This window comes from Trichosurus vulpecula, chromosome 4 (genome assembly GCF_011100635.1).
Source record: "Trichosurus vulpecula isolate mTriVul1 chromosome 4, mTriVul1.pri, whole genome shotgun sequence".
Classification (NCBI taxonomy): Eukaryota; Metazoa; Chordata; class Mammalia; order Diprotodontia; family Phalangeridae; genus Trichosurus; species Trichosurus vulpecula.
Genome location: NC_050576.1, coordinates 253,669,180 through 253,681,779, shown reverse-complemented (window position 1 = coordinate 253,681,779; position 12,600 = coordinate 253,669,180). Strand labels below are relative to the sequence as shown.

At 41.7% G+C, this 12,600-nt stretch overlaps 1 protein-coding gene across 1 annotated transcript in view; it reads right to left on the bottom strand.

The window, feature by feature from the left end:
* Positions 1 to 12,379, bottom strand: part of ACTL6A (actin like 6A) — a 29,363-nt gene extending 16,984 nt beyond the window's left edge. The window contains exons 1-4 of the mRNA XM_036757797.1: positions 12,246 to 12,379; positions 4,084 to 4,160; positions 2,224 to 2,398; positions 48 to 148 (exon numbers count right to left, since the gene is read on the bottom strand). Of these exons, the coding sequence (XP_036613692.1) occupies positions 48 to 148; positions 2,224 to 2,398; positions 4,084 to 4,160; positions 12,246 to 12,270 (378 nt within the window). The 5' untranslated portion in view covers positions 12,271 to 12,379. The remainder of the gene's footprint in view (positions 1 to 47; positions 149 to 2,223; positions 2,399 to 4,083; positions 4,161 to 12,245) is intronic.
* Between the last annotated feature and the right edge of the window lie 221 nt (positions 12,380 to 12,600).

The following is a 12,600-nucleotide window of genomic DNA, read 5'->3' as shown; positions in this document are numbered from 1 at the left end:
ATAACTGTTAAAAAGAAATCAAGAATATAAGATCTGCCTTAGCTCACCGGTGCTTCTGACATTAGAACAGGGTGCAAGCTGGCTTCTGATTTGACATGCATCTTGTAAGTGTGATCCAAAATGGCTTGGAAGCTGTCCCAATCTTCAACTGCAATAACAAAGTTAATAGTTTAAAGACAAATATGCCATATATTTTAAAATACATTCCAATGATTTATCTAATAAACCCAGAAGACCTCAATAACAGGTATTTTCACTTCATAGTAAAACACTTAAAAAGAAGACTTCGTTTTCCAGACAGTCTTTCCTTTGGTCCTTCAACTCCTTGTAATAACACATCTCCAGGATGGAAAATCACAACATAGCTCAGTAAATGCCTGATGGGGTCTGACAGTGGTTTCCCCAGATTAAATATCTTTTACTGGATACCCTGTACCAAGTAGCTCTGAAGACAAGTCTAACTTAAAGGGCACCACAGTGAAGTGGGAAGAGTACTAGAACCCCAGGTTTACACTCTTCCTCTAATGATCACTCTGGGTGAAAGTAAGCAAATACTTAACTTATCTGAACTTCACTCTCCTCATCTATAATATTAGAATAATTATGCCAATGGTGCTAATCTCACAGGGGAACTTCCATCATCTAATCAAAGTGCTTTTATTATGAGCTAAACAGAGGTGTCAAACCTTGAGTGCTGCCTGAACCAGATTAAAACATCACTGGGAAATGTTTAACAAAATAAACAAAAATACAACACAACACAGATAATGTTAATTTGTGGTTTTCTAAGTCAACATGTGACCTTCAGGGTCCATTTTTATTTGAGTTTTACACCACTAAGGTAAAACATTAATTATTACTAACTGTAGCCAATTACCAAGTATCTATCAAGTGCCTAATCTGTAGCAAACACTATTCAAATGTAAAAAAGAATAAGGCATAATTAAGGACCTTACAATCAAGCTATGAAGACAATATGAACCAAGAGAACAGAATAAGAGAACAGTGACAAGTGTACAGAACCATAGAAATTTACAACTAGACGTCATGCTAGAGCGCCCCTTATTTTGCCAATAAGGAAAGTGAGACCAACAGGGTAAAGTGACTCATTCTCATCCACAAGATGAAGTGGCAAAGCTGGCACCTAAATCCGGGTGTCCTGGTCCCCATAAATCCTTCATGGCTGTACAATACTGACATGGTCATCAGAACCTCTTAGAAAAAGATGATGAAGCAAAAAAGAAAAAAAAAAAGAAATGCAGAACAGGAGAATACCACAACCAAGTCTACAATACAGCAGCAAAAGCCTAATTAATTGGAAGGACCAATGTCCTGGAGAACATACAATCCCCTGCTTAGTAGAGAGGCTGGGAATCATAAATGCAGAATGCTGCATATGATGTAAGATGGGGCTGCTCTGTCAGTAACTTTTGCTGAACTATTCCTCTTGGTCCAATAGGAGGAACAAAGAAGAGAGTATGTATACCGGGAAATTACTACAGTGAAAAAAACATATAAAGGAAACCTGTAGGAAAGCTGAAAATGCTGTCCTGGTGGCTATTCTTAGCAGAGAAAAGGAAAGAGAACCCTCCAAGGGGGTATGAAGTAAGAGAGTAGTTGGAGCTAACATGTACAGAGAAGAATAAGTTCACTGGGTAAAATCAGGTAGTTGGCTTTGCCCTGGGGGAGATGACAACTACTGCAGGTAGGATTTCCAACATTTCACTTCAACCAGCTAGGTACTGGGAGATGCGACAGTCTCAGCATCTCAACTGTGCTATCGGCAGGGAATGAGAGTGTCAGGACCTGGTTTTGGTTTCTTTATACTGCTGTAATTTGGTCTCTATTCCTCAGTTTTCCCATCAATAAAATGAAAGCAGGAATATTAAACCAAACCCCTAACAAAATCTGGAGAGGCATCCTGGATATTCTGTATGAACCCCCCGCCATAATTCCTTCCCCTCATATATTTAACAACATGTTATGTTTTGTTTTGTTTTTAACATAGGGAAATTTGTATGATTTGATTTCAAGTATAAATAAAAAGAAACCTGGATCTACTAAGAAAAAATGTAGTAGTTTTTCTTCACAAAGCCAGGGCAACCAACAAAGTAATACATAATAAACAGATTTTTTTTAATAAGAAGAAAAACTATGTTGCATGTAAAAAATATGTCATATAGTATATTGGTCATTATTTCCAAGGGAAAAAAAGTAGCATACTCATTCCATTCTTTAAAGGTGATATTGCCTCCATATTCTCCCTTGGAACCCGCAATGCATTGGTATCTATGTAATACGTGGGGCCTCCTTGTTTGCCTTTATCCCCATCTATCTCCATCAATGTGCTCCCATCATCCCTTTCAAGTACCACACCAATAGCGGTGGGAAAATCAACCTGCAATAAAAGAAACAGAAAAAGGAGACAAGTTATAAGAATATTTTTCCCCCTAAACCCATACCATAACCATGGGCGTCTCATCCCACCTCCTCCTACTCCCCCAAATTCTTGCCCTGCCTCCTATTCTATGTATGCTCTCTTTTAGATCCCATGGTTTCAAGTATCAGCTCTAAGCAGATGACTCCCAAAGCATGGTACCAAAGGTATCTCAAAATTCCACATGTTCAAAACTCTTCCCTCTAACATGCCTATTTATGTTGAAGGCATCACTGTTCTCCTTAGGTTCACAAACTTCAAGCCATCATTGCCTCTTTCCCCCTTATGCAATCAGGCAAAAAAGTCAAATGAACTCCATCTCCTCAATACCTCTCACATTCAGTCCCTTCTTTCTATTCACACAACACCTCATCCCCCTTCTCCTGTACTATTGCAATAGCTTCCTCACTGACCTTCCTGACTCAAAGCTCTCCTTTTCCCTAATATAGTCTTCACCTGGCTGCCACACTGATCTACCTAACCCTGTCACTGCACTGCTCAAGAAGCTCCAGCAATTGTCTCTATGGCCTCAAGGACCGAATACAAACTCCTCTACTTAGCATATAAAGCCCTTCACAGTGACTTCAGCCTCTAAGTGAAGGCTTATTTCCAGTACATATTACTTTCCTTCATGGAAAAAGTGCTAGACTTGGAACCAGGAGAGACGCTGCTTCACATTCTTCCTCTAACAATTATGAGCTATGTGACCATGGGGAAATATTTTTTCAACTCTCTGAATCTCAGTTTCCTCATCTGTAAAATTAGAACGATGCCTATACTGCTTACCTCACAGGGTCACTGTGGTCATTCAATCGATCATGTGTTAGCAACATGCTTTATAAACCCTAAACTGGTATACAAATGTCAGCTATTATTAAGATTAGTTGAAGCAAGGGTGTCAAACTACAAGTGCTACCTGAACCCAATTAAAATGTCAATGGGAAATGTTTAACAAAATAAACAAAAATACAACACAACATAGATAATGTTATAATTATTTGCGGTTTTCTAAGTCAATATGGGGATGGAGAGGCTGCTTTCAATTTGAATTTTATACCACTGAGCTAAAGTAGCTGCTATCATTTAATTGTAGCCAATTGCCAAGTATCTATTGAGTGCCTAATATGTAGCAAACACTAGGCAAATGTGTAAGGCTTCATCAATTCCTCATGTGCTCTGTTTGGGCCAAACCGGCCTACCTGAGGTTCTTTGTACACGATCCTCTTTATCTGATCTCCACACCTTTCTCGAGGCTCTCCTAGTGCTTAGAATGCCCCCATTTGTTCCTTGGCTTCTTGGAATCCCAATTCAAGGTTCAGCCCAATTGCTGCCTCCTATACAAGGCCTGTCCTGATCCCCACAGATTCAACTGCTTTCTTACTTTTAAATTATTTATATGTGTACATGCTGTTTTCTCCCAGCTGAATATAAGCTTCTTTAAGGACATGAACTGTTTCATCTTTGTCTTTTGATTCTCAGCACTGGCACAAGGACTGGGCATAAAATTGCGATAATAAATTCTTGCTGAATTAAGTTTTCTTTTGAACTATACAGTCCTGTTTCTATATTGTTCCACATAAAAAATTTATTTAAAGCGATGTAATGTTATTTTTATTCACATCCTACAATTCAACAGTTGTACTTACCTTTGGGCAGTCTTCACCAGCATAGCCAGCTCTCACTGTATAGGAGCCAATGTCAAAAACAAGAGCCCCAACTTCATCTAGAAGGATGAAAAAAAATCATAAGTGGGTAGCCAGTGAACACTATCATTTTAAGTAAGTAAGAGTTGAAATGTACCCTGTTTAAAAGGAAATGACATAAAGTAAAACCTGGAATTAAATACAAAGCATTATGTTAGTAGCATGAATGTTGAACTCTAAATTAAACAAAAAATGGATTTATTTTAACACTTGAAACTAAACAAAGAATTAAGAACTCATGCTTCATGAGAAAAAAATGGCAGTCCTACAAAGACATTTGACAAAAAGGGTAAGAAGTGTCCAAAGTAAAAGTATTCCATATAAAGCAGAATAAAACTATTCCAAAAGTAGTTTTAAACACAGACATAGTACCTTGTTAAAAATAATGAAAATGAAATTATTTTAAATTGAATCTATTATATAGACTATTATAGATGATTTTTGTATTGGAAACTTTATAACTTTATAACTTTCATCCATAAGTGAAAGCTTCCAATTACATTTTTAAAACATATCCTAATTATAATTAATATAAAAATGATAATTAATTTAGTTATCCAATAATAGTTAATAATAATAACATTTTACCAATGAGGAAACTGAGGCAAGCAAAGATTAAGTGACTTGTCCAGCGTCACACAGCTAGTAAGGGTCTTGAGGCTGGTTATGAACTCCAGACCAGGCTCTATAGCCACTGTACCACTTAGCTGCCAAAAACAATCAGTCTTCATACTGCCTATATTCTCAACAGAGAATTCCACAGGTTAAGAAACACAATTTCTTAACTGGTACCCTTGGCTCAAGTTGCTTATTTTAGAATCCTGACAAATTCCTTGAAACATTTCCTTTGGCTTCCTTAACTTAGCTGCCTTTTTAGACTCTTTTTTTTTTTTGTCTCCTTCATAGCCTACCCTTTCAATTCCCTAACTCTAAAAGTCCCCAGGGCTCAGTCTTCTGTCTTCTATTTCCAGTTAACCTTTAGTTAGCCTGGAGTTTACCAGAAAACATCTTGTTCCCATTAAAACATTATTGTTCTACCCACTAGAGACCTTAGGAGATGTCTACTAACTCGTATTCATTGGCACAATTCATTTGGTAAAGGAGATTGCACAACCAAATGAAAAAAGCGTGAGATCAGGAATTATAAAAGCTAATGTAAAGTGTCTCAATTCTGCCATTTAGCTGTGTGGTTTCAAACAAGTCAAATAATTTCTGCGCCTAGTTCCTTATTTTTAAAAAGGAGAACAATGCTTACTCATGTAGACTACAATACTGAGGTCACTTCTAGCTCTAAACATATGAAACAATAACACCTAAAGTGTCCATGATTTCCATTAACACAGATCACAATCTCGCTACCATTTAGATGCTCTTCAGGAAGGTCTATGACGGAAGTATATTCATCATCATATGGGCAACCTAGTGCTGAATCCCTCTGAACTGAACTGAACGGATCCTTGTGGAGAAAAAAGGCTATCTGTTCATTACAAAACCTAACCATCTTGGAGTGGTCAGTCAGCACTGCCATTATAAGACATCAGAACAGGACTTTAGTGGAAGACTAAGGTGTTTGGTGATATTAATATAAGCTATTACATAAAGGACTCCCCAAATCCAAATGCCCAGGCCTGACCTCACATCTCCAGCTTTTGTACCTTCATCAATACCATCAACCCTAGTCCAGTTAATCTCCTAGCATAGCCCCCAAATGACTCTCCAGCCCTGCTCCTCTCCTGTTGATTAATCCTGCACATCACTACCTTATCAACCTTCTTACAAAGCCTTCTTCATCATGCTCCTCCCTTGACTTGGAAACCTGCAATGATTCTTCACTAGTGATCCATGGAGTCAAGTTCACATTCCTGAGCCTTACATTCAAGGCTCTCCTCATTCTGGCTCATTTTATCTCTTTAGGTTTCTCTCCTATCCTTCACAGGTCACAATCTATTATATTATACTAAGGCTAGTTTTTAGTCTTAGCCCTACTAACATAACTGTCATTCCTGCCCCATGTGCTAATTAATGCTCATGTTCTACACAGAACACCACATGGTTCCCAGCCCGAATCCACCTTCTCCTTTTCGACACTTCCTTAAGTCCTACCAACCCTAAAAATGAGGGAAACATAAAGACAGGATACTCATCTAGCTTCCCAGGCATGCTCCACTCTTACACATAGATACTACTTGAGTTCAGGCCCTCATTAAATCTCTACTAGATGACTGTAGCAGCCTCCTAATTGGTCTTCCTACTTCAAACCTCCCCCAAACTGGTCTATCCTGCAAGTGATTTTCATTATGCACAAATGTGACCATAACATTCTTCTACTCCACTAACTCCAGTGACTCTCATTGCTTCTAAGACAAAATATAAACTTGTCTGTTTAGTGTTTAGATAATACTTATCTACCCTACCTACCTCAGAGGGTTGTTAGGAGAATCAATGTAATGACATTTGGTATTTCATTGTTATGTAATTGGTATGTAGACAGTACTGAGTGGTAGACCTGGGGTCAGCAAGGCTTCATTTCAAGTTCAGCCTAAGACACATACTAAATATATGACCCTGGGCAAGTCACTTAATCGTTGTCTGTCTCAGTTTCCTCATCTGTAAAATGGAGATAGACCTACCTCCCAGCATTGTTGTAAGGAGAAAATGAGATACTTGTAAAGGTTTTCATAAAGTTTGCAAAGCAAACTTTAAAATGCTACATAAATGCTATTATTATCATGCACATTCAAGCATTCTGTGACCACAAAACGATGAATAAGTACAAGCTAATACCAATAACAGTCATCATCAGGATCTTATAATGCCTCTATCACTCTAAATAGTAAGCACAGTTTTTCAGGCTCTAGGGATCTAGATGGTAAAGAGGATTAACCTAAAAGTATACTAACTCCTCCCAAACCAGCTTGCTTCCTTGTGATTGCATCTGTCTCCTGAAAATCAGTTAAAGTTACGATGACTTTGGTTTCATGATGGCTTTTTAAAAAGTCTATATCCAATTTTTACAGGTTCGGCAATAAAATTAATATTGTGAAAATGAAGGTTTTTATACAAATTAACTCTCCAATTTGATGATACAGTTCCAGGAACAGGCCCTGGACATTAATTAATCTTTACACCCCTCGAAGTGATATGGGAATCCTGATGGTTGATACATAAACTGAAACCAATATGCACAAACTTATTTGTGACTAAAATTTTAGATATATATAATAGAGGGAAATATAATCTAGAATACATCAGAGAAGTCAATTTACTTTAAAGGCTCAAATATTAAGGCTGACACAAAATACAGGCTACATCCCTAAAGTGAAATCTTGTTGTAAGAAAAAATATTTAGGCATACCTTTAATGCTGACTATAAATCAGATTTTATACAAGCCAGTTTTGTATAAAAGAGTCTAGCCTAACGATGAATCAACAAGGGCAGTGTGGCACAGTGGCTAGGCCAATCTTGGAGTAAGGAAGACCTGACCCAAGTCTGGCCTCTGATATGCACTGCTGTATGACTGTCGACTGAACTTCATTAGCTTCTCAGGACCTCAAACAGCTCACTATGAGGAGCTATTACACAGAAGCTGCAGATCTATATGGGTGGAAGTGATATCCTCACTAGGAGGTGACTACACCAACAGAATCACAGGTCTACACTAAAATAAAAGTCAAACGTTGTCCCAGTTCCGGGTTTACAAAGACAAATGAAACAGTCTTTACTCTGAAGGAGCTTATATTCTATCGGAGCAGACGATACGTATCTGCCTAAGTTTATACAGAAGATAAAGTAATTTGAAGGGGAAAAGGGGCACTACTAGCAGCTCCAAGTGAATCAGACTCAATGCAGAAGGTGGTGCATGAGGGACTGCATTCAGACATGGGGGAGCGCCATGGAGTGGATATGGGAGATGAAGTATTGTGTGTGAGGAACAGGAATGCTGCTTAGGCTGCAGTATACAGTACACAGGAAGGGGAATACACATAGGGCTAAAAGGGTAAGTTGGGGCCAGGCTGTGAAGGACTTTTCCAAAAGAGTGTTCTATTTGACCCTGGCGGTAATAGGGAACCACTGCAGTTTACCAAGTAGTAGAGTGTCATTTATGGTCAGGCCTGTGCTTCAGGAACATCATTTCAGCAGCTGTGTAGAGGAGGATGGAACATGAAAAAACCTAAAGCAGGGAAGTCAATTAGGAGGCTACTGCAAGAGTCAAAGATGATGAGGGCCTAAAACAGTGGTGGTCAGGGGAGCAAAAAGAAGGGCAGAGACACAAGGGACGTCAGAAAAGCAGATGTGATGAGATCTGGAACCTGACTGCGTATTTGGGACATTAACTAGATTGGATTCAGAAAATGGTTTGTTGTTGTTGTTTAGTCATTTTCAGTCATGTCCGATTCTTCGTTACCCCTTTTAGGGTTTTCTTGGCAAAGATTGTGGAGTGGTTTGTCCTTTCCTTCTCCAGCTCATTTGACAGATGAGGAAACTGAGGCAAATAGGGTTAAGTGACATATCCAGGGTCACATAGTAAATGTCTGAGGCCAGATTTGAACTCATGAAGAGGAATCTTCCCAACTCCAGGCTCGGTGCTCTAACCACCATGTCACCAATGATAACCTACTTTAAAATATTTTTTAATATATTATCTAGAAATACATAAAAAGATTGTTGCGGGGGGGAGTGTGGAGTGTGGTTTGCTGTTGACATAGTGGCTACAGGTAATTTGGGAAAATGTTTTCCACTGGACATACTAGACCTATACAAACTGCTCAAAGACATGAAAAAGAGCCAGATGCATGTAATTATGTTTCCTTAATTAAAATAATGATTTGCATACCTACCGCATAAAACTTTATGTAGAAAATGATCCTTAAGAACAAAGTCCTCTACCCTACCTCTACCATCCAGGGGCTGCTTCTATTATCTAGATTTTAAAAAATAAATACGCTAGAGATAGAGCCTTATTATTTAATTAAACATTAAAGTTGCATTCATATTTTTGTAATTGCTGCTGAAAAAGTGGAAGCTAGGTACTTCAGAAAAATATGCTCCCCACTGGATAGTTTTCTATAAATACTTCTAAGTAATAGTGATTTTGAAATAATAACATAGAAATTTCCCTTTTAATCCTAAAAAGTTTTAATTAGCAAACACCCTATATACACTTCAAAAAAAATCTTCCCTTGCCATTTCTCCTAATGTAGGTAGGCAGGGAGGGGTACACCATCTCCTTCAAAAAAAAGCGTAAACACCACTTTCTACACACTTCTTCATGATCCTCCCAACTACTATTGCCCTGTCCCCCTAAATGTCCTGTATTTACTCAGTATGTGCTCATAAATGGAAGTGTTGTCTCCCCCAAACCACTCTAAGCATCATGAGAGCAGAGATTATTTCATTTTTCTTGTCTTTGTATCCTCCTGAATCTGGCACATGGCAGGTACTCAAATTCCCGCTGGATATTGGAGAGGCTATAGGAAATCAGGCACATTATTACACTCCTGGTGGAGCTGTGAATGGTCTGACCATTCTAGAAAGCAATTTGGAATGCTGACACAAAAATTATTAAAGTGTGCATACCCTTTGACTCCACAATACCACCACTAGGTCTACCCTATACCCCAAAGAGATCTAAGAAATAGGAAAGGGTACCTTACGTTCAAAAACATTTATAATAGCTCTTTTTTCTAGTAGCAAAGAACTGGAAACTAAAGGGGCACCTATCAATCAATCAATCAAGAATGGATGAACAAATTATATGCATACTGAGCTGAAAGACAAAGAAACTGAAAGAAAACTGAGAAAACTCATACGAACTGAAGCAGCTGAACCAGGAAAACAATTTATACTAAAACAACCAATGCTGGCTGGTCAATTGATTGCTTTAACATTAAATCAATGTGTGATCTTCAGGCAGATCATCTCACCTCACTGGTTCTTTTTCATATGTAAAAAGAGGACCTATAAGTGGCTCATGTCCTATAACTGTGGCATGCAGTGCTTTCATAGAGGAAAAAAAATTGAGACTTGAAGAGATTCTAAGTAACCTGTTTATGATCATACAATACGTGGTGAAAGTAGAACAAAACCCATGTCTAACTTTTGGTTCAGTATTATTCCCACAATATCATCTTTTTTCAGAATCAGTGACATTACTTGATACATGCTTCTTAACAGAATGGTCTGTTAGAGGCAAAAAGTTATAAACCGGAAATGTACTGGTTTTCAAAACCATCCACATGTCCACAATGCTTGAGCTGTTTGTCATTGGAATTGGGTGTAGAGAAAGACTGAGGGGAAGTAGTTAACTGCTCTTTCAAATCTTTAGTGTTTCTTCAAGTCAAAGACAAAGTACAATCACAGAAGTAGAAGAGTCTGACATGTCTGTTGTTCACTACTAAATAAAATTAAATAATGTGTATTACAGTATAGGTCCCTTAGCTAAGTTGCAGCAAGGCTAGGAGGAAGAGCTAATAAAGATAAGGCAGCAAACAATGCAACTGGTGTGAGTCTCTTAGGAACACAGGATTTTAGAAGCCTTAGAAATCATCAAGCTGATCATCTGATTTCAGAGATGAGAAAAACGAGGTCCAGAAAGGACCCCAAAGACATAAAACTAATTATGGAGTGTACAGCCTTAAAGCCATTTCTTCTGACTCCCAGGCCCAGGTCTCATGACTACCTCATTTCACTAGGTGCACAGAAAAGTTTAGCAAAGACTTCTAAGAACAGAATACAAACTTATGATCCCATTCTAAACCTCCTGAACCCAATCCCCAAGAGCTTTTCTAACAGCACCCCAAGCACAAAACAACTTCTTCGAGTCAACTGTCAAAAACATCTCTACTACCACTTCCCAGCCCTGGCAGGACCATGAATCCTTGGGATCTGTGCAGAAGTGATGGTGGAAGCCACTGGCCATCTCTAAAAGAACCACTGGGCCTCTGTGGACCTTAAGAGAAACTACATCTGGGCTTCTTAACCTTTTTGTGTCGTGAACCCCTTTGGCAATCTGGTCAAATGTAAAGACCTCTCCTCAGAACGCCTGTTGTTTTACATTATAATCAAGGAAATGCTAGTTAAAATAAATAAAATAAAATAAATGCTTAGTTAAAATAAAGACGTCCTTTGTGGTTGCTGTTGTTTTTCCCTTTCAGGGTCACTGACCCTCCTGAAATCTATCCATAGAGCCAGGCTGAGAACCCGCAGGTCTGTTTGATCTCTAAGTTTCCTGAAACTTTCTCAAACACTAGGATTCTCTGAAGGTTACTCAGACGAGTAAAGAGACAGAGTTGAGGACATCCCCATGGTGGTCGGCAAGCGCCTCGCTCCTTCTGCCATAAGAACCCACCACCCCGGCCCGGTAGTTCTCTAAAACGCTGACAAAGGGCACTCAAGGACCCCAAGGTGCAACACCCTCCCCCAGGGGCCCGGGCGTCTCCCACCATGACAGACCTTGGAGCTTGGGCCTGGGCCCTTCCCCTAAAGCAGCCCCTTGGTGTCCAGTGCAGGGATGACCACAGGGCAGGGAGCCGGTCTCGGCTCCGCCGCTGCACACTGGACACTCCAGACGAGGCGCGGGCCCCGGTGCCCATGGGGGGAAGAAGGGGCTGGATGCCCAGTCTATCCAGGGCCCTGGCTGGGCGCCTTCCCCCCGGCCCCCGGATCCCCCTCTCCAGCCCGGCCGATCAGCTCTCTGCCCCGAAGCAGGCCGCATGCGGCCCCCGGGCGTTCCGCAGCTCCTGCCCTTCCTGGGGCTCTCTCTACCGGCGGTGGCCGCCCCCGCCCCCCATAACCCGGAGGCGCCGCATGGTGCTGCCGGGCTCTCCCCTTCCGACCCCAGCGTCTCGGGGGCTGGTGCTGGGCCTCTTGGCGCCCGCCGACCTGCGCCCTCCCCGCCGCTACGTGACGGTGCCCGGCCGCTGCTCTCTCCGGGCCCCAGAGGAGGCCAGGGCAGGCCTTCCAGCAGGGGCTTCGAGGCTCCCCGCCTCCCTGAGCGGCGCCAGAGCGCGGGGATGCCCGCTCTGGGCCCCGGCCCGCGGCCCCCCACGCGGAGTTCTCCGGCCCGGCTCTCTCCGGGGCCCGCGCGGCCCGCGCCCGCGCTCACCTCCTCCATAGACGCCGCCGCTCATGGCTGCTGCTGCCGCCGCCGCGCTGAAGCGGCCCCCGGCCCCGGCCTGCCCGGCCCCGGCGCCTCCTGGGCTCCAGCAACCGCCGCCCGCCCCCCGGCTTCCCCCTGAGGCAACAAAGCGCCGTCCGTCCCGGAACGCATCCAGACGTGCTGCCGCCGCGCAGCGGACCAATGACGAGTGGCCGGGCCTCCGCGCCCGCCAATCCAAGAGAGACGTTGCCCCCGCCCGCAGCCGTCCGACCAATCGAACGTTCCCGGTGGGCGGGGAGAAACCCAAGCACCGGAAGGGGGCGGAGGAAAGACCAAGTTGGGTTGCAGTGTGGAGGGGGCG